This window comes from Hermetia illucens, chromosome 6 (genome assembly GCF_905115235.1).
Source record: "Hermetia illucens chromosome 6, iHerIll2.2.curated.20191125, whole genome shotgun sequence".
Taxonomy (NCBI): Eukaryota; Metazoa; Arthropoda; class Insecta; order Diptera; family Stratiomyidae; genus Hermetia; species Hermetia illucens.
The window spans coordinates 8,598,741-8,620,574 of NC_051854.1; the positions used below are offsets into that span (position 1 = coordinate 8,598,741).

The window sequence follows — 21,834 nt, forward strand, 5'->3', positions numbered from 1 at the left end:
AAGGAATGGTACCCATCGAGTAGAGGAGGCAGAAGCTACTCTTGTCGTTAAAAAAAGCCTAAAGTCATAGGGTGGAATGGGATGAATTTCCACGCCATTTATCTTTCAGGCACTATTGAGAAAATGTTGTAGAGGATGACATACAACAAACTTGAGGTCTATCAGAACTTCAGTATGGCAATGGTCCTGAATCAGGCTCAGTGTCCGATGGCATTTGGCACGCGCGGTTGTGACGCTAGTTTTCACGAACGCTTTTATTCCATCAACTAGGATTTCATCTAATTCACAAACAAATCCACCATATTCTGTAAAGATCTCAAATCTTGTAGACTAAAGGGCCTTTGGAAGTGCATCGAACGTCACCAATTTCGCACACATCATTCCTTGTATAATTTCTGAATACACATAATTTTTTTTTATAAAAATATTTCTTTTTATTTTAATTTACAAAAAATTGTATACGTCTTTATACATTATTTTCATCATAGTTTTTCCTACTTGAAAACTAATTTCGTTTACTCCATACTTTTGTAAGTGCTAAAGGTACAAACTTAAGAGATAAAAATCTTACAACTTATTCCAAGTATAAAATAAATAAAGTTCATTGAGATTAAACATACGCGAAACAAGAAACAACAATTTATTGTTCTAATCAGCGATACTCGTCCCATGTTCATGATACTAGAGTTAGGCGGAAGCTGGTCCGAACTAGAAAATTGAGTTTGGAAATAAAGGAAGAACTCAAAATCATTTAACTTTATGGTGCAAATATAACCGTTCACCGATTAGGGAATGTTTGATGGAAACGTGTTCAACTCAGCAGCGCTTCGTGACCTGATTTCTAATATTAGAGATGGAAAACAGGATAATTGACGTAGAAATGAGAGATAAGACACAAGACTCTGCCATGCGCAGGCTTGAAATCTAACCTTTGCAGCGCTACCACGTTGAAAACCTTTGTTCCAGTTTACTACTATTCAATTATGCGACTCAGTCACACAGTCATTAAGTTAATGGCAATTTGACCAGCCCAACACTCAACAGGTTTCGTGCATTTTTATGACGCACAATGTTTGCTCTCCAAATATTTCTTTCAAATGGAAAATTGGTGACGTTGCATTCAACAGGGACAAACTGAATAACGTTTCTTTTCTTTTTGAACTTGGGTGTTTAACCCAAAAAGAGGAGTCCATGGACCAGAAGAGAGGAAGTAAGTTGCTTCGCAAGTGGTCTGGTCGGTCATCAAGTGGATGCTGACTCAGGACTTCCACCATCCTCAACAAACTAAATAACCTCCTTCATCTCAATTTAATAGTAAATCTCTTGTTTGAAAAAAAAAAGATTCCAAATGCTCCCTGTTTACAAAATAAAGTAGTTCATTCTGGGGCTGATACCCTTCTTTTGGACATGACTAGTGTACAACATTTGCTGATTGCTAATACGAAACAATTTCCTTGCATAAGAAGTAGACATCGGTGCCAGCACAATATTAGAAAAAAAGATGGTGCAATACTCACAATTCTTCGTATTGCTGGTAATTCGAAATCAAATAACATATTCTCCGTAACACTAGGCTCTCATAAACTTAAAAAAAAAACCAATCACATATAAATGCGTCTCAGATCCGAAGGCGATGTTATCATGTTACATTGCGGACACAATTTCCGAGCACCTAACGTTCTAAGCCAACACTCCTCGCAGTGTACATGCCAGCAGCATATTGAAACCGCTGGTTTTTTGAACTCGTCCATACATATTAGACATTTTATCTTATTACTAATTTGATTCTCATACTCTCGTATTTTCGCCTTGAGACATTCAATTACTTGACCCTGACTGTCTGTCCCTGATCCTCCCATGCTGAAGGTATTTGTTGCAGTTGAAGGTGACTTATTATCCTCCATTAGTCGATCACTGTGACTCGTACTTGATCGGATCCCGTCATTGTTTTCTTCTAAGCTGCCGGATATTTCCGAATTAGCATCGGATGAATTTAAAAGGGTTTGAACATCGTGTCCAGTTACTAATTTTCGTAGGTAGATATTCTCATTTTCCTCTTTTTCGCATTCTCCCGATATCGGGACAATCACGTCTCGTTCGGTATACTGAGGCGGGCCGTAAATTTGTGTGTCATCACCGTCAACGTTCAGATCCTCGTCGTCATCGCTGCAGTTACTTATGGATGTGCCGATCCCAGCAGCTGAGTAGCCACCCTGCAGCATACTCGAAACACGTACACGTTTCTGACCAGCCCATTCATATTCGTCGAAAGTTTCACCCTCAATGTCGATACTTTCGTCGTCGTCGCTAGCTACGCTACTGCCGTTCAGCCTATCTGAATTTTCGCTTTTGTTCTCACTTTTACGCAGGCAAAGTTCAACATGAACGTTGATGTCTTCTGTGGGTCGCTCGTTGCATATTGGGCAGATGGGTTCATCCGCTTTTCGTTTCCGGGTCTTTATCTGAAAATATATTGGAATACATTAGTGTTAACGTTTCGATCACTTTGAAGCTTATATCTACGAAAATGTTTGGGAGAATGACAAGTATTAGAGAATATGAAGATAATTATGGAAAATAAGGAGAAATGCAATAGTCACAAATGAGAAGAAAATAACCTAGAAAAATGTAAGTTCATAGTTTCCATTAAATCCATCATCATTGATACGAGTTTCCTTGGAGCAGAAACGTTTGGAATTCTACCCGATTTTTAAAAAAAATGCCATTTGCCTTTTCCCCTTGTGTTGTGAGTTTATCACTTGCACAGCATTCGTCAATATAGACTCGGACTTCTATCTCGTTGGCACACCACCTACAATCCCCTCTGACAATCAAGTGAGAGTGAATACTGAAGCCATTCACAACACAGCCCTCCGTAACACATATAAGGGGGAAATGGATGCCGCACTACCCGCAGCTAACAGATGTCCTGGAGATGAAGCATCAACAAATGATCTTCACAACCACCTGATGAATGTTATCATTGATACGGCCACGGTGAATGTAAGCTAGCAACGGAACGGAAGAATGCCGCATACCGAGTAATGCTGCATTCTCAAAGGACGCGGGCACGCGCAGAGACTTATCATGAACTTCGTCGAGCGGAGAAGCGACTTCACAGACGGAAAAGGAACTATCTTGCTAGGTCCATACCAAAGAGGCTCCACTTCATGCATTTCAGCAACAGATCAGATTTTCTCTCTGCGGCAAGCGATGGAAAAACTGTTGGAATATGGACATCAGATGCATCTTCTTTTCATCGAATTTAAAGCCGCCAGGGTAAAACTCTACACAGCCATGAAAGAATTCGGTATCCCAACGAAAGACTGACTAGGCTGACCCTGATCAATGTGCGAGACCAGATAAAAGCAGCAGGATCACTCTCAAGACCATTCGACATCAACAGCGGTCTACGACAAGGGAATGCCCTATCATGCGTCCTCTTTAGCCTGGCCCTGGAGAAAGTGATCCGTGATGCTAACGTAAATGTGAGGGGTACGATGTCGATATCGACATTATGGGAAGAACAACCCGAGACGTACAAATTGCCTTCATCCAGACCGAGCAGGCGGCGCGAGATCTTATGCTGCACATCAATGAAGGCAAGACAAAGTATATGGTGGCAACGTCAGTACCAAAAACCAACCAACCAACAACGTCAAACCGCACTGGTCAAAAGGGAAGAATAAATATAGGAGACTACAACTTTGAGAACGTTGCGGTTGTTGTATGCCAACAGAGCCTATTTCAGCTTACAAAAACTGTTCCGCTCGAAACATCTCACCATAGGGTCAAAGCTCTTACTGTACAAGACAATGATTTTGCCAGTCCCCATGTATTCCTCAGACACTTGGGTTCTTAGCAAGAAAAATTGCGAACTCTTAGCCGCGTTCGAAAGAAGAATCCTCCGAAGAATTTTTGGCCCCCTACAGGACAGACGATAGCCTACACAATGACGAAATCTATGAGCGATACCATGACCGTCAGGTTGTGGATAAAATCCGGCTCAATAGGCTACGGTGGGCGGGTCACTTAATCCGTATGAATAAGAATGATCCAGCCCGGAAAGTCTATAAGGGTAATATCTATGGTAGAAAAAGAAGACGAGGCAGACCCTGCCAGAGATGGAGCGATGGCGTAGATCAGGACGACAGACAGTTTTTAGGGATATCGAATGGTGGACCCCGGTGCAAAACTGGGGTCTCTGCAGTCCCTTATTAAGGCAGGCCTAGACTGGATACCGGTTGTTGCGCCGTTGATGATATAGCATGCCACCGTAACAAACAGATACGGATTCTTCCTCTACATAGAAGCGAAATTATCACTGCCATTTACGCATTCAAACGGAGTTTCGCCTGACCTGACGGTCTTCATGCGAAGCTCCTGCAATCTCTGCAGACTTGTTACTTCCACTCATTTGTAAATACTGGGAATCTTAGATCTTCCCCAGTGAGTGGAAGCTATTAGCTCCTGGAAAGCATCAAGAAGGACTTCGGAAACTTGAGCGGCAGAGAGTAGGCTGGGTCCTATGTAGCGTCCACATTAACACTCTTCGGATCATTGTGGGATAGTCTGCGGAAATTAAATCACCGATCCACCTGCACTTCATCGTTCATCTGGAATGCTCTATGCAGGAGGTGCATGCCGGAGAAACGTATAGCTTCTTTTAATTTATATCATAGCATTTTTCATGCTGCCTTGGCTGCAAGACGAGGATAATTCCTGAAACACCTTGACTATACTGATGACACCTGTTTGCTCTTTCACCGAATCATGGACCTTGGCAAAATGACCAACTTGGGAAAGGACAAAACCAATGTTCTCAATCTGAGGGGTTATGACACTTTTCCTGTTTGCATTAATGGGCAAAACGTCAAAGGAGTTTTTCGATTTACATATCTAGGGAGCGTTGGTTTTGCCGACCGAACTTGATGTCGCCGAACACATTAGCAACGATAAAAGCGATCTTTCCAGGTAGTACTTCAAATCTCTATCAAATTTTACTTACTTTACTTCTGTAATATTGCAAACATTGCACTTCAGCTCCCCCCAGACGCCCGAACTCGTCCCCTACTGTTCTGTGCCAAGTGCCCTTAGGGCGACCCACTCCATTTCACCTCATGGCGTAGCACACAATGCAATTGTCGCCCCTCCTTAAAGTGTGACATATGCGTTGCCACTTCCGTCTTCCAATCTACGCACTGTGATCCGAAGAGTGGATAACACGACGCAGCCAGGTATTGACGAAATCTTGCTTTTAGGTAACAGTAAAATTCACTTTTTATATGCCGCTCCCACATAGCAACACAGAAAGAACACTAGCAGAGAACAATCTCAACTTGATCTTGGTGTTGAGATAATAAACTTTAGACAGAGCAGCAAAAGTGAATCTAGCTTTGTTAATGCGTCGGGCAACATCCAGTTCATTGCCACCGTCAAATTCATCTCCTAGATTTACAAATTGATCGACGCTGTCGATGCTCTGCACATTAATGCAGAAAGGGAGAGTGCGTTGATCCATCAGACTGAGAATCCGTCCAGAGACATTTGGGAAGGTCCATGACAGATTTCATCAGCGTATTCGGGGTGTTTGAGGAAAGATGCCATAGTCCATTCAACTCCTCCACATTCTTCGGACAAGGCAGCATGAAGAACGTCACTGAAAACAAACAGAAATAATATCGGTGACAAGATGAAACCCTGGCGGACGTCGTTTTGGACCTCCAGATCCTCTGAGATCATACCTCGGTGTAACACGTGACATTTTGCGTCATTATATATTGCTCAGATAGTATGTTAGCTATTACTTTCTCCACACTATCGAAAGCACCCTCGAAATCGATGAAGAGCAGGTGCAGCGAAGATCTAAACCCCGCGCATTGTTCCAACGTGATTCATAGGGTATTAAGGTCGCCAATGCACGGGGATCTAGAGGGGAAATCAGCCTGCTCTCTGTCGATCAAGCTTTCGAGGTGTTCTTTAATGCGATTCAGTGTTATTCTAGCAACGACAGGGAGAACGCAGATACTCCTCCAATTGTCACACTCAAAATGATTGGTCTTTGAAATCTTGACGATCATCCCTTTCTTCCACTCTCTGGGAAAGATTTTGGATCCTCACAATTTCCGTAAGTGGAGAGTATCAAACCCAGTGGCTCTACCCCGTGTGAGTGCATTGATGAACAAAATTCTTTCTCTGCTACTTGGAGGAACAGTCTGTATCCGCATGTTACAGTGATTACTTATTAAGAACCGTGGTGAAGTGCTCTTTCCATCTCTTCAGTTGTTCGCCATTGCGGATGAGAGGTCGGCCGTTAACATCCTTCACAGGACCATCGATAGATTTGCGACCATATGCAAGCTCTTTCGTGGTGCGATATACACTTCTGTAATCATTGCGTTCTGCGGCATCTTCTCCTTCCCTGATCAGCGCAACCGCATATTCTTTCTTATCAGGGCGCACACTACGCTGAACTTTTTAGGAATTCGCTCTGTATTGAATTCCTAGTTCGTCACTCCCACGCAGCGTTCAATAGAGCTTTCGACCCCTCATCGATTCTGCCGTCAGTCAGATCTTATGACCCCCTTTCGAGACGTGAACAGCGAGCCGTGTAGTATCCGAGAAAAGAGCATTTTTGATGGCAGCCCATCGATATTCTCGGGCGGATTATTCAATAAATCTGCCGCCCGATCAGCAAGACAGTTCTCGAGCGGCAACTGGATCATACAAGTGGTCGCTGTTGAAGTTGGCGGGATCACAGCTCCCCAGCCCTGCGAAAAGTAGCAGAGGCAACACGCAAGCGAAGGTAAGAGATCAGCAGATGGTGATCACTGTCAACGCCTCCTGTTACGCACATCCAGGAGACAACTACTAAATCTTCTGCTGATTATGCCACCAATGACGATATTATGGAATTTGCAGAAATACACGAACCTCCCACCACTATCGTTACAATCGCCCAGACCGTATTTTCCCATCACATGACCGAGTAATTAATAAGACTGACTAGGCTGACCCTGACCAATGTGCGAGGCCAGATAAAAGCAGCAGGATCACTCTCAAGACCATTCCACATCAACAACGGTCTACGACAAGGGGATGCCCTATCATGCGTCCTCTTTAACCTGGCCCTCGAGAAAGTGATCCGTGATGTTGAGGCAAATGCAAGAGGTACGATCCTCTTCAAGTCCACCCAACTGCTGGCCTATGCTGACGATATCGACATCATGGGAAGAACCACCCGAGACGTACAAACTGCCTTCATCCAGATCGAGCAGGCGGCGCGAGATCTTGGGCTGCACATCAATGAAGGCAAGACAAAATATAAGGTGGCAACAGAGCCTATTTCAGCTTATAAAGACTGTTCCGCTCGAAACGTCTCACAATAGGGTCAAAGCTCTTACTGACAATGATCTTGCCAGTCCTCATGTATTCCTCGGAGACTTGGGTTCTTAGCAAGAAGAATTGCGAACTCTTGGCCGCGTTCGAGAGAAGAATCCTCCGAAGAATTTTTGGCCCCCTACATGAGGATGGACGATTCCGTAGCCTACACAATGACGAAATCTATGAGCGATACCATGACCGTCAGGTTGTGGATCAAATCCGGCTCAATAGGTTACGGTGGGCGGGTAACTTAATCCGTATGGAAGAGGATGATCCCACCCGGAAAGTCTATAAGGGTCTATGGTAGAAAAAGAAGACGAGGCAGACCCTGCCTAAGATGGAGCGATGGCGTAGGTCAGGACGCCAGACAGCTTTTAGGGATATCGAATTGGTGGACCTCGGAGCAAAACCGGGATGTCTGGAGTTCCTTATTAAGGCAGGCCTAGACCGAATACTGGTTGTTGCGCCGTTGATGATGATGATGATGATGACCGAGTAAGGTGTCGTCAGAGCTCATCTGGCATAGCATTCTGACTACCGACACAATGTCACTTTTAGGAAGCCTCCCCTGAACTGCGTTCATCTGAAAGCACCTTTCTCTGCTATATCGGGTTTCTCCGTTTGTGCGTAGCACATCAAAAACAATTCGACACCTTATTCGCGTCTGTTACCACTCGGCTTTCCAGACTACAAAAGTACATTGCCATTAGTGGGGCAAGACACAGAATGAGTATAGTCCATTTTCGATAGCCAAAGGTCGTAGCCATGAGGTCAATCTCTGGGAGGCAATAGAGTTTGACAATTTTCAAGTTGCTAGCTCACAAATTTCTATCCTTTTTAGTTGCCTCTTAGGACAAGCAGGGAAGGCTGAATGTATTCTTAAGCCCAACTCACAGGGCACTAGATACTACCAAAAAGACGGGAGGAAGTAGTGGCTAACGCTGGACAATACCTCGAATAACATAAATGCATTTGAAAAATGTTGGTTTTTCTCGCCTCTATTTTCGGGGACGATTAGATGTTGTGATTAAGGTTTTGGGCCTCCTCCTTTTCAACTGAACGTGATGAAGATCGATGACCACAAATTGTCAGGTAGGCGAGAAATTAACCCAGGAGCCTATGAAGTGATACCTCAAAGAACATCCCCTCAAAATTAAGTTTCGACAGTAAATAAATTCGAAAGCTTACCCTCAGCCTTGAATGCCTATTATTCCGTATCTTCTGGAAAGTAACCCACGGGCATCCGCTCGAACCCGAATCTCCATTTGACGAACATCCTGGCAGTGGGTCATGGTACGTGTTCCCATTGTTCAGACTCTTTTTCACTTTCTGGTTCAATTGCAGCTTAACCAGCCGATCCACTTCCATTGCGAAATGCTGCTCAAGTTCACTAGCTCGCACCGTAACACCACACACCGGGCAGCAAAACGGATCGGTCTGTTTCTTGCGTGAACGAAAGCCGCGTCCTTCCTCACTCAAGTTCTCCATTATCACGCACAGGATCAATTCAAGGATTCACACTTGCACTCGGCAAATAACCCGCGCCAGCACTTTCACTCCGAACGGGTAAACAAAACTTTGTATATCATGTCATCGCACCCGCAGCGATATCAACGTAAATATTGGGAAAACACTGCGACTATGCGAGGGCAGTAAACACACCAACTACGAAATTACTTTTGTAATCATTTGACATCACTTCACCAAAACTTGGAAGTTATTATTGAAATCTTCGGTTCGTTATTCCGCATTTGAAGCTTCCTCACTCCGCCGTGATTTTAACGATTCTGAAGCTTAATTCGGCGAACTCGAAGACGAAAACGGAGCAGAGTTCTTAGCACTGCACTTTGCAGTCACAAAATTAGAAACCAATCAACGAAAGTCAAGAAATATCAACATAACCAAGTCGCTATCAAAATATTATGCATGTGAAGTTGGTCGCGAGTGGCTCAAGTCGGACTGACAGTAGATACTCGATGGAAAGTTAGAAAATTGAGCGTTTAACTCGTAAATATATCTCTCTTCCTTGACTTGACTTTCTCATTAATCTATTAGTGTTAAATATTGACTATCAAAACACGATTAATTCCATTAAAAGATTAAGTTCAAGTCTCAATCCGTCAGTTTTGTACGCACTTCTATAACCCACTGTAACTACTTGACATCTGGTGGCAGTCATACCAATACAAAAGTCATAAAAGAATTTTCAAAATCAAACGATCGCGTACGGAGTCCTCTGTCAGAATTCATACCGTTGTTTTGAAATTGGGATTTACTTTTAATGGAAAGAATATCACAAGTTTTTCAATAAGAATCAGTGAATTAGTGAAATATGGAGCAGGATACAAAGCGTTTATCTGTAAGTGAAATGATTGTTTGTAAAATGTCGTTTTGTGCAAATTTCATGGACGTTGGAGAGTGGAAATTGAGTGACTTTGTTGGACTTTCCTAGTTATTTTATGTGAATTGAGTGGTGGCAATGGCTGGAGTTCCTTTAACTTGAAACAATTAGAACTACCCCTTGGTGTAAATTTCATTTAAACTTCTTTTCGAAGGGAAGATCTTACAAACCTGGTTTGATGACTTAGTCTCGGATAAATATTTCTTCATCATGTTTGATACCGCGCAATTGATTACATGCATTACGTTTTGATATCCTTTGTATTATGCTTTGAAACGGTACAGTCTCTTCGAAAACCGTTTTTGATCTCCACCTTTAACAGGAAAATTTAATCTGCGCATTCGAGACCTCTTTTCGAGAAAGGTTGAATTTTCTACTCCATCTGGAGGAGATGGTAATATGAAGCGGGAGGAGGGCCACCCTCTATCATCTTTATGGAAACTAGTAGCAATGGGATTTTTTAATATCATGATGAACTTTGAATTTTCAACCCTATCCCTCACCTCATCGTCCTTGAAGAACTTTTGCGCCCCTTTTACTGGTTATAGTGTGCCTATTGATCATAGTATCTCAAGCAGGTCTGTAAACGTTAAGAACTTTAGTATATTCCCTACTTTCAGATCTTTTAGCTTTGCATTTGTTATTAAGTGTTCTCCCAGATGCCTCGACCTACTTTGCACAAGTGCCGGACACTGTCCCAGGACGTGCATAGAGGTTTCATCCTCCTCCTCACAAAACCTGCAGGCAGTGTCCGTAGATATCCCTAGCTTCCCTAGGTGATAGTTCAGCCGACAATGACCAGTGAGAATTCCCACTATGATTCGGAGGTTCTTTTTGGTGAGGTTTAAGCAATTCTTTGTGCGCATGGTTTCGTATCCCCCAATAAGCACCCTGGACTGCTCCATCTCTGGTAGGCCCGTCCAATATAGTTCCCTCAATCGTTTCTCTTCATTTCTTAGATTCATAGCCATGAAACCGTTTCCGATTCCACAGAAGGGTTCTAGCTCGTGTAAAGGCGTCCCTGCTTCCTTCTTGGCTAGATCGTCCGCTGCCTTCCAACCCAGCATGGCCTGGAACCCAAAGTATCCAGACCTTGTTGGACGAGCCGAGTGTATTCAGTCTCTCAAGGCATTCACATACCAGTTTAGAGTTCATCGGGTTGGATCTAAGTGCCTTGATCGCTGCTTGGCTATCGGTGAGAATAGCTATGTTCTGCCCCCTATAGTTCCTTTGCAGATTAAAGGAGGCGCATTTGTCTATGGCGTATATTTCCGCCTGGAATATGCTAGTGTACCTGCCCATTGGCTCAAAGTAAATTTTCCTTGGCCCAATGACACCGGCACCCGCTCCCTCTGCTGTGAGGGATCCGTCAGTGTACCAAGAAATCAATTGCTGGTTTAAGCCGTATGTCGCAGCCACGCTCTCCCAGTTTGCCTTGTTACTCCAACGTGTTTCAAACTTCTTATCGAAGTGAAACCTCGTTGTCATGTTATTCCTCGGGATCAGTAATTCGGGATACCGCCTAGAAAGAATATCAACCTTCCTTCGATTTAGGCAGCTCCCTGCCTCACTGTATGTGCAGATGGAGAGGGTTAATCCCAGAATGACCTCCAGGGATGCCGTTGGGCATGTCCCATTGCCCCACTGATACACACGCAAGCCAGCCTTTGGAGCTTATGTAATTCCCTGGCTTGTGTGCTGAGTTGGGTTCTTTCTGCCCAGACTACCGCTCCATAGGTAATCATTGGCCTTACTATTGCAGTATATATCCAAAGTAGTATCTTCCTGCTATGGATCTGCAAGTCATCAGAGCCCTTGTGGCTTTCCGACAAGTGTTTCCGACATGTGTCTTCCAGAGTAATTTTTGGTCTAGCGTAATTCCCAAATATTTGACCTCTGTTTCTCGTTTCACCTCCATATCATGTAATGTTATGGCTCTCAGGTGATCCAGCTTATGCCTCGTAGTGAATGGTACTATGGTGGTTTTGGTCGGGTTGATCCGCAGTCCCACCTTCCTGCACCAGGCACTAGTAACCCTTAATCCAGTTTGGATTCTATCACATAGGGTATCTTCATATTTGCCCCTACAGAGTAGAACAATGTCGTCCGCGTAGCCCTGGACTTGTATTCCAGTATTAGTTAACACGTTCAGCGCACAGTGCAATTTCTTTTGTTTCTATGACGTCCCGTAGTACCTCTGTCAGCTGATACAGAGCAGTTTCAGTTGACCGTCCTGCCCGGTAAGCGTGTTGACAGTGATGTAAAGGATTACGCTTTAGAACGTTTTGAGTACGAACGATGTTAGGTAGATTGGTCTCAAAGGTTTAGGGTGAAAATGATCCTTTTTACCCGCTTTCGGAATAAAGACCACTTTTGCCCGTCTCCATGCCCTTGGCATGTAACCCAGTGCTATGCTCCCCCTTACCACCCTCAGAAGAGACTCTAAGATAATTCCTAGGCCTCTCTGGGTAAGTACTGGGAAAATGCCATCTACTCCGGGAGATTTCATTGGTTTAAAAGTTCCCACTGCCCATCTTAGCCTAGCTTCTGAGCTAGTTTCCTCTTTTGCTAGTTTCCAGCTCTCCTTCCTTCCTCTTTTATTCGTTGTTGGGGTGTCAGGCAGATTGTTGTCGCCTGCCACCGAGGGGTAGGACCCCGGGAAATGAGCTCTGAGAAGCAGGTGATTTCTGATATTATTCCTGGATATGATGCTTCCACGTTAACTTGGAGTCGATATGTACTGCTAAGTACTTGACTGTTTGTGCCAGCTGGATTTCCGCCCCTGCTAAGGTGGGTAGTGTATAGCTGCCCCACCTAACGTTCCTGGTGAACATAACTAGTCCAGTCTTCCTAGCGTTCACCGTGAGTCCATTGCGGAGGCACCAGCTGTGTATTACATGCAGAGTTGCATTCAAGCGGTCACATACTTTGTCCGCAAACTTGCCTATGGTGAAGTGGCCACTTAGGAATGTGTGTATCCCTTATGAACCGATCTACTAGTCTTTCTAGTCCTTTTACTAGCACTAAGTGCCAAGCATTTAGGCTCGGACGATCCTACCTGTTTAAAAACTAAAGGGACACTGGTGGTAGTGGCCGGTGGTAGGTCAATGGGAGAATTCGTCGAGTACTCCCCGCAACATTAAGCAAGTATGCAGAATGGTGTACTTCTGCATGTTTTGAACCAGACTGTGCGAAAGTCCCATGACAATATTATGGGAACTACAACCACCCGCTTGAGACGCCAAATTCCTTTGAATACCCGAGTCAGTGGCTCATAGTTCACCTTCTTCTCCACGTATTTCCGTTCAATGTTGCTATTATGGAGTATAGCCACATCAATAATATACGCGGAGCGACCCGTCTTGTCAACTAACAGTACGTCAGGCTTGTTATGTGCAGTATGGTGATCAGTCAGTACTTGCCGGTCCCAATGCATACTGTAAACAGAACTATCAAGTACTGCTTGCGGCTCATATTGGTAAACCGGACATGTTCCCGTAATCAGTCCATGCTTGTATGGAAGGTTTTAATGGATAATCTTACATATAGCATTATGCCTGGTGACGTATTGCATCGATGCAATAAGAGTACAGCCAGAAATGAGATGGTCCAACGTCTCTAATGCCGAACCACACATTCTACACTGGTCGTTCTCCACCCTTTCTTTCATGATGAGCTTTTTATAAGCTCGAGTGGCGACCACGCCGTCCTGAATGGCACACATGAACCCCTCCGTCTCAGTAAAGAGCTCCCCAGCACACAGCTATCTGTTCGACAAATGGCTGCCAAAGACAATTCATGTGCATTGCCTTCGACTTCCATTCATCGATCCACTCTTGGCCCGACTTCACCCCACTCAGATTAAAAGATCGATCCTTCAAGTTAAGTGGATTCAGCCCACAGTCTGTCGTACAGATATCCGCATGCAAGGGACTCGCCTGCTCTTTGCTGTAAAAATAAGCGCGCAGCGAGTTGACTTGGCGTTGATGTTGCGCCGCCACGTGAACCACGCCCCTACTTCCGATGTCACGAGGCAGATTCATCCGCTCCACGGCAGACTTTGGATGATGCATTCGGAATTTGGATATAGTTGTCCGTATCCGCCGCTGGATGTTTTCCAGATCGGTATTCGTCCATGGCAATATTCCGAATGCATAAGCCAATGAGGGGATAGCGAATACATTCAACGCGCTTATTTTATTCTTCCCCGAGAGATCCGATTTCAGCACCAGCTTTACAGGTCGCAGGAATTCGGACAGCAGAGCATCCTTCAGATCACCAACTCAAGCATGGGTTCCTAGCAGAATTCCTAGGTACTTGTAGAAGTCTGTCTCGGTCATAGCTTCGATGTGGAGGTCACCAATCCTATGTGCGGCATGCGGCTCGTGATGACCTTTGCGAATGGCTTGGATTCGACACTTGTCTAATCCAAATTCCGTCCGAATATCACGGCTGAATATGTCTATTACTCGCAACAGATTTCTAAGATGTAAGCAAGGAACCGGTCTTGTGTGTACGGGGTCCTGCACCGTGTCCTTCTTAGGGATAAGGTAGGTAATCCCCGCAGTGAGGAAGTGTTGAAATTCCTCCGGCCGACTCATGACCTTATTTATACACTGACTGTGTACACTGGTAAATTTCTTATACCAGAAATTCTGCACCCGATCCAGACCTGGGCCCCTCCAGTTCTTCGAGCTGTTTATGGCTCGTCGAACTTCCTCTTCGGTAATATCCGCAAAATTCATGCTAGGAGTATGGTCATGGCGGCGGTGCCTTCGGTGATCTTCTGACCGTGCAATCTGATAGCCGCAACTGCACCACAATACACAAGTAATTGTAGTTGCAGCGGCGACATATCAGCACACAGCCGAGATGCAATCTCATCATTGATTTGAGATAGAATTCCCGGAGTTGCTGGAGATGCAAAGAGCCTGGGAATACCTCGTCTATGCAAAGGATCCATATCCGAGAATTCTATACACGCTCTTTGGAATTCATTCCGAACCTCAACGGAAACCTCAGCTGGACGGTGGAGAAGAGTGCTTCGGCGAATACTGAAACTGTTGCTTCCAGTGCGGCGTGGTGTTGTTGATGTCGCCGTCTCTGCCTCCATCGACTCTCGGTCACCAGTTTCCCCGATGACCTCAAGTCGAACACGCTGATGGTGGCTGGGATTGCGTCGCTGCGAGTAATAAAGCGGCTGTAATTCCATCGGCTCCTGGCGACTTATGATTTTTAAGCCGATGAATTGCACGGACTGTTCTATGCTTGGTGGTGACAGCATTTGTCCGTCGTCTTCAGTTGGCGGGACCGGGAATTCGCCGATGTTCTGGTTGTTCAGTAGTTTATCAAAGTACTAAACCAATCGCTCCAATACGCCCATTCTGTCGGAAATCAGATTTCCTTCTTTATCTCGGCAGGATGAACATGGCTTCATCCTGCTGATTTGTTGGTAAAACTTGCGCGCCTGGTGCGTTTGCTCCCTATACTTTTCGAGTTCACAGACCTGTTGGTTCTCCTAGGCTTCCTTTTTCCGTCTGTGAAGTTGCTTCTCCGCTCGGCAGAGTTCGTGATGAGTCTCCGTGTGTGCCCGCGTTCTTTAAGAATGCAGCATTACTCGGTATGCAGCATTCTTCCGTTCCGTTGTTACCTTACATTTATCGTCAAACCAGCCGTTCCGACTCTTTTTGCGAATGGGGACAAGTAAGTTTGTGGCCCTAGTTATAATAACGTTCTTCAGGTGATTGCGGAGATCATTTGTTGATGCTTCATCTCCAGGATCTCTGTTAATTGCGGTTATTGCGGCATTCATTTCTCTCTTATAGGTGTTGCGGAGGGCTGTGTTGTAGATGGCTTCAGTATTAACTGTCACCTGATTGTCAGAGGTGATTCTGGGTGGTGTTGTTATTGGAGCTCGGAGCACCATGCTAACGAGATAGTGATCCCAGTCTATATTGGCTCCCTATATGTTCTGACATTCATCAAGGCTGAGAGGTCGCGGCGTTCGATCAACACGTGGTCAATTTGGTTGAAAGTGGCCCCGTCTGGAGACTGACACACTGCTAATTCGCAGTCAGGTATCATTTGTATTTTGATGTAAGCTATGAGAGCCAACGTATCGCCTGAATACGGGCTTCTTCTCTACTTGGCTGTTAAAATCCCCAAGTATGATTTTGATATTGTCTGGGACGGGCTTCGAGGGTTCGTTCTACTGCCTCGTAGAAGGTATCCTTCTCCGACTGAACGTTAATGAGGCTTATATTTCTAAATTTGTCTCGCAAGCACAGAGTGCATAGCCGTTCGCTTAGGTTTTCAAAGCCGATAACAGCAGGTTTCATTTTTTGGCTGACTAAGAAACCTACTCCGCGCACATGGTTTACTGGATGACCGCTATAATATATGGTGTAGTGGCTCTTCTCCAAAAAACCGGTCCCTGTCTATCGCATCTCTTGCAACGCTGTTACATCAGCTCTATATTGGGACAGGGTATCGGCTAGCTGCTCAGCAGCATTCGGTCTGTACAATTGCCGCGGTCACAGTTTTTCCACGGAGTTGGAGAAAGAGGATTTCTCGTTTAGCTTTTCGTAATTTCTCTCTTTCCCCGAAAAAGGGGGTCAAAATTAAACTTCATTATTTTGACACAAAAATAGCCCCCTTCGAAGGGCCATATTTTGTTTAAGGGGAATGATCGCCGTAAAGATGTTGACATATAGTTCGCGTTGACGAGAATTCACTTGCTAAGATTGATCTGAGTATCGAGGTTGGTGTGAAAAGAACAAAGCCCGACCGAAACACCGACGGTTTGATAAGCTAGATTGTGATTTCAGAGGCGTTTAGCTGCATCCAAATTAGGCCTATGACCGAGGAAAATGACTCAATATAAAACTAAATACGATTTTTGAATTGGATTTGTCCTAAAACCCCAAACATTTTTTTCCCAGATCCTTAAGAAGCCTACTCGATATGAACAGTCACCTGCTAATACCGTAACCAAATCGCTTCGTCGCATCAGCTTCTCAGGAACGAAATCTGTAAAGTATGTATACGCACATTTTCATTATGTTGGTTAAAAATAGAGTAATTCGCTTTCCCTTAACAGAGAATTCATTGCTGGAAGTAATGAAGCTACAATTTGGGGTACATCATATGAAGAGGATGCCAATCATGCGAGCGCTGCCTCCGTGAAAGAAAGTAGCACCGTCGACTTGTCGGCAGCTACTTCAAACTTAAATCTAAGCGGTATGATGTTACGCAATCGTAAAGTGCTCGCCGCTAATATGTTTTCGGAGGTTAATAAAGAAAATATAGGAAGGATCGATAATGATACTATGGAGTTCACGAATTCAATCAACATCGCGTCTTCGTCTGATAACCGAACATTCGAGAGAACCATCGATGTGACTTTGAATACATTTGAACTAGAAAATTTCAAATTCAACAGAGCCGCTTTATGCACTCTAATGAAAGAAAATACAAAGGCTGATAGTGGTCCTGTTGATGGCCTTCATTCTGATGAATCAGCGGAAGCCATAGCCGATTCTACTCAGAGTTTCTATTGCAGTTTTTTGACCGAGAAACATCGCGATTTGCTCCGAAAACAAAGGGAACATATAGTGGATGAACCGAATCGGTTTCATAGTGCGTTAGATCAGTTGAAATTCGATGATAGTCCGGTAGAAGATGCGGAAAATGTTAAAGATAACAAAAAGGGTGGTGATGACGACATGGATATCAGTTTCGAAGGGAGCCCTCCTGGTAAACCATCAGGGAATGAAGTGGTGACGAATAAGGTGAAAATTGGATTCCATCATGGAGAAGGCATACAGGATCGGCCTTCTTCTCATAATAGTGAAAGTGGACGTAAAACAATTGTATTTCATAAAGAGTTATCGATGGATGCTTTTGGCATTTCGAGTGTTCAAACTGACAGTGAAAGACTAACCAGGAGCAGACGAACTATAATGCCTTCTAATGAAGACATGGATGTTGAAAATATTCCACCCCAGTTACAAGAGCCGGACATAAAAGGCGGATGTAAGCGTAAGACAATTATTTTCAAAAAAGGAGAAGAAATTGAAGAAGCAGCAGAACATAATTTACTGCTACGCAGCAATGACGCAACTCACAATGCGATTTCAAATGATATGCAAGATATGTCGGTCTTCCAAGTGAAAGAGAGTTTAGGGAATTTCCCTGATGAGTTAGAGAAAAATAAAAACTTAGCAGAGATGGTTAATTCACGTGGTAAAGCTCGGCAAACACAAATTTTCGATAATGGAGAAAGAATTGATGAAGTTTCTGTTCAAACTAATCCGATTAGACCGCAATGTAAAACTCGCCATACGTTAGTTTTCGATGATGGCGAAAGAATTGAAGAAGTTGCTTCCAAGAGGAAAACGTGCATATTTAATGATGAGAGTATTAACGTCGATAAAGGTAAAGACGATCTGCGAAGGAAATCCCAGTTAGTTTCAGCCAATGTTGAAGAAACGCCAGGTACTAAAGTTGAAGGACATCCAGAAGTTGTCCCAAGTTCTTTGAAGCACTCTGAAAGCAAAATACCAAGTTCAGTTGTGAAAGTCACGAAGTTTTCATTTCAAAATCACCCTCGCAAAACATTGATTTTTCCCCGAGGCGGTGAGGATATTCAACACGAATCTGAAGAGCCTGGGAAGCCCAAAGATAAACCATCATCTCCTGGGTCCATATTCTTTCCCAAGGCACGCCATACTTTGTACTTCAACGAGGATATTGAAGGTTCAGTGAAGGGGGCTTCCAGCGTAGATATGGATGGATTTTTCGAATTTCCGCCACCAAGTGAAAAATCAGTTGCAGGAAATTATCAAAAATCTATGGATCACGCCCCCAAAACAAGAAGAGAAACCACTTTAACTGAAGGAAATATGGACGAAACAAATATTAGTGCGGGAGAAAATACGGAAAACACAAGTCTCCGGATGTTTAGGAAGCTTGAAGAGAGGCTTTCGGTTGCTCAGAAATCTAGTGAAGGAACGAGCGATTTTTTCGGATTCGATATTACGGGAACTAATGTGAACGAAAGCGTAAATAAAAAAGTAAGCTTTAGGGAAAAGCGAGAGCAACAAGTTGATATTGCGGTAATGGATTTCAACAAAAGCAAGTTTCAGGCAGCTGATATGCCCCATGGACAAGCATCGCTTAATAAAGGTGGGAGTACTTCCGGAAGACGGGCGACAATTTTCTTGAATGAAGACATTGAATGTGATCCTCCTCAAAATTTAGTAGATTCAAATTCGAAAGAGTTTGAATGCAAAAAACTGTTCCCACCGGAAATCCAAGGAAAAAAGAATGATCCACGCCGTACACAAACATTCAGTGGGGAGATGATTGATGAAGACGTAGATAACATTGGATCTTGTGAACGAGTCTTAGATAAAACGCGTGAGAAGTCCATTTTAAATGAGGCATCTTTGCCCGTATTGTCTCTACCAGAGACAACTCCTATACCTTCTAAGCCTCGTCCTACACTACTTTTTAAGAATGGTGAGCCAATTGAATCGGAAGGTGAGTTATCCAGAAGTGATGCACGCAAGGGAATAGAACAAAACAAAAGCAAACTTCAGACTTCTGATATTTCGCTCAAACAAGCACAATTTAAGGAAATCGAAAAGATCTTAACGAAACGTGGCACAATTTTCTTCCACGAGAACAATGGGATGGATTTTGATCTATCTAATAACGTGCTTGACTGCGATGCAGTAGGCTCTGAATCTATTAATCCTACAACGTCTAAATCTCGTCCAACAATGCATTTCAAAAAGGGGGAACCAATTGAAACGGAGGATGATTTGGACAGAAGTAAAGCGCACAGAGCACATCTTCAAAGGATGACGTTTGCAAACGAAGCAGAAAATATGGAAGTTGAAAGTAGTTTGAATTATATAGACCACCCAGATAAAAAGATTATATCAGCTGGGAATAGCGTCATTAAAGCGATAAACAGTCAAAAAGCCTACTCGAATGAAACTTCTGAGAAACGGCGAGAACAAAGTTCAACTCTCAAGGAAGACTTCGGTATAAGTTCTAAACAACCTCGCTTTAAAACGATCGATTCAGAACTCGAATGCGTTCCCATTCCACTGCACAGTCATGCTCGCAAGGGCCTAGTTTTCCAGATAGATCAAAGGATCCAACCGTCGTTTGAGGACACACACAAAGCAGCTGAGGAGAGTCGATCAAAGGCAATCGGATCTGGAACAAACGTCCGTCAAACAATATTTTTTAATGAGGCGATCGGTACTAGCACGGAAGCAAATGTTGGGAAGGGTTCCAACCAAAATAGAAAGACTCTTCATTTTAGCAATCTGAAAATGGAAATTGATCAGTTATTAGAACCTCTCTCAATATCGGGCGAAGAAGTTGATATGAAATCTAGCGAGATGTGTAGGCAAAATAACGCTCGAAGAACAATTCTTCAAAGAGCTGATCTAGATGAGACACATATGGTTGCCCAGAAGAATACGAGCATTTTTGAACTATTTAAAGCGAAAAATTCGAACGAAATTAATTCATCAAAAAGTGCAGACAATAGCAATATAAGAGCCCCACAAATGGAACAATCTGACCTAACTGAAAGCACAACGAATATCAATACAAATTCAAGCGGGGGGCAATTAAATACATTTAAAAATGTGATTGTTCCTAATTCCGCGAATAAATCTCATCGCCCAGAACCTGTAGCGAATCCACGCAGGACAGTCATCTTCAATAAGGAAAGTATTTTGGAAGATTCATTTGGGAACAATAAATCGCATACTCAACCACATCAGAGTTTCGCGTCGTCCCATTTTCCAAATAGAAATCCCGAATGCAGTCAAAATTCATTAAAGGATATCAAGAGAAGGGAGACGATATTAGTGCCTGTAGACATGGATGAGTCGACAGACTGTTTGGAAAAGGTAAATAATTCAAAAGCACAAAACAAGGAATTGAAATCGGACCGCCAGCAGCATTCATTAGCATACCACCAACAACTGGATTATTCACATCCAGCCGACATTGATTTGAGTTTGCGCGAATCAGAACAACGAAATCAATCCGAAGTAAACAATGTAGCCGGAACTGCGGAAATCAGTATGCTACAACGGAGAAAATCCGAGCAATCGGTGAATCGCTCTTCAACCAATCGAAGTGCCGCTCCCAGTAACGAAGCCAGCTACACTCAGCGCCCCAATCGTGGAACCTTTGTAATTTATAGGGACAAAGAGCCTGTTGACGGAGAATCACCCGAAACATCGCAAGCTTCCGCTAAAAAAGGGTTCGAAAATTCATCATGGACACTATCAGACAACCGTCCCCGCCTGTTAAGATCGGCCCGCGACTCAATCTATCTGAGTCGAACAGCACAGTGTCCTCTAATTCCGGGAAGTCTTCATACAACAACAAGTTCAGCAGATTTCTCAGCCAATACTACAGCTGCACTGTGTAACCTCGACCCGAATTGCATTACAGGAGCTGGTTATAAACGATGTTTCAACAAAAATTATGCCACAGAAGAGACAGTTGACAAACAGTTGAAATATAACGGCGCAGATAATACCATGAAGCTAGAAATCGATGGAATTCAAGGAGATTATGATGATATCGACAAGACTCAAATTGATCTTGTAAATTCAACACTACTCGATTCTTCCGAGAAAGATGAATTGTGCGAGGCATCTGTTATGATTGTGGAGACTATGAACTCCGAGGAATCTTCAGCTAATTCTAAAAAGTCAATGCTTGAAGAAAAAGAGAAATTTTTGTGTCGAAAGTGTAGAAACTGCCAGAAAACACTGAATGATACAACTTTAGCGGAATTTCGTCTGAAAGAAGAAGACGAAGAGAATTTGGTCATCAACTTCGACGCGTTGAAAAGACTAAAAGGCAAACCTCGCTTCCCAGATGTTCTCAAGGAGTTCAAGGAACGACGTTTGTCAAATAGTTTTAATTCTACTTATGAGGAATCGGTACTGCTACCATTAGTGCCATCAACTGATTTTTTGTTGCAAAACTATTCAGATGAGTAAGTT

At 43.6% G+C, this 21,834-nt stretch overlaps 3 protein-coding genes across 3 annotated transcripts in view; 2 read left to right on the forward strand and 1 right to left on the reverse strand.

The window, feature by feature from the left end:
* Positions 1–1,294: 1,294 nt before the first annotated feature.
* LOC119660209 (E3 ubiquitin-protein ligase RNF220) lies at positions 1,295–9,408 on the reverse strand. Its single transcript, XM_038068643.1, has 2 exons — positions 8,572–9,408; positions 1,295–2,462 (listed from the first exon to the last, which is right to left on the reverse strand). The coding sequence occupies exons 1-2, from the start codon at positions 8,869–8,871 to the stop codon at positions 1,602–1,604; spliced, it is 1,161 nt and encodes a 386-aa protein (XP_037924571.1). The 5' UTR covers positions 8,872–9,408; the 3' UTR covers positions 1,295–1,601.
* A 203-nt stretch (positions 9,409–9,611) lies between these two features.
* LOC119658968 lies at positions 9,612–18,539 on the forward strand. Its single transcript, XM_038066847.1, has 4 exons — positions 9,612–9,742; positions 16,726–16,820; positions 16,884–18,421; positions 18,505–18,539. Exons 1-4 carry the CDS (start codon positions 9,716–9,718, stop codon positions 18,537–18,539), a joined length of 1,695 nt encoding a protein of 564 aa, XP_037922775.1. The 5' UTR covers positions 9,612–9,715.
* Positions 18,424–21,834, forward strand: part of LOC119660595 — a 29,825-nt gene continuing 26,414 nt past the window's right edge. The window contains exon 1 of the mRNA XM_038069269.1: positions 18,424–21,827. Coding sequence (XP_037925197.1) covers positions 18,571–21,827 — 3,257 coding nt within the window. The 5' untranslated portion in view covers positions 18,424–18,570. The remainder of the gene's footprint in view (positions 21,828–21,834) is intronic.

Excerpts from the sequence above, each read along its gene's own strand:
- LOC119660209 (XM_038068643.1), bottom strand. The coding sequence starts at position 8,871 with ATGGAGAACTTGAGTGAGGAAGGACGCGGCTTTCGTTCACGCAAGAAA. Across the intron at positions 2,463-8,571 it reads ATAGGCATTCAAGGCTGAGG|ATAAAGACCCGGAAACGAAA; the intron begins GTAAGCTTTCGA and ends ATATATTTTCAG.
- LOC119658968 (XM_038066847.1), top strand. The coding sequence starts at position 9,716 with ATGGAGCAGGATACAAAGCGTTTATCT. Across the intron at positions 9,743-16,725 it reads AGGATACAAAGCGTTTATCT|ATCCTTAAGAAGCCTACTCG; the intron begins GTAAGTGAAATG and ends TTTTTTTCCCAG. Across the intron at positions 16,821-16,883 it reads TCAGGAACGAAATCTGTAAA|AGAATTCATTGCTGGAAGTA; the intron begins GTATGTATACGC and ends TTCCCTTAACAG.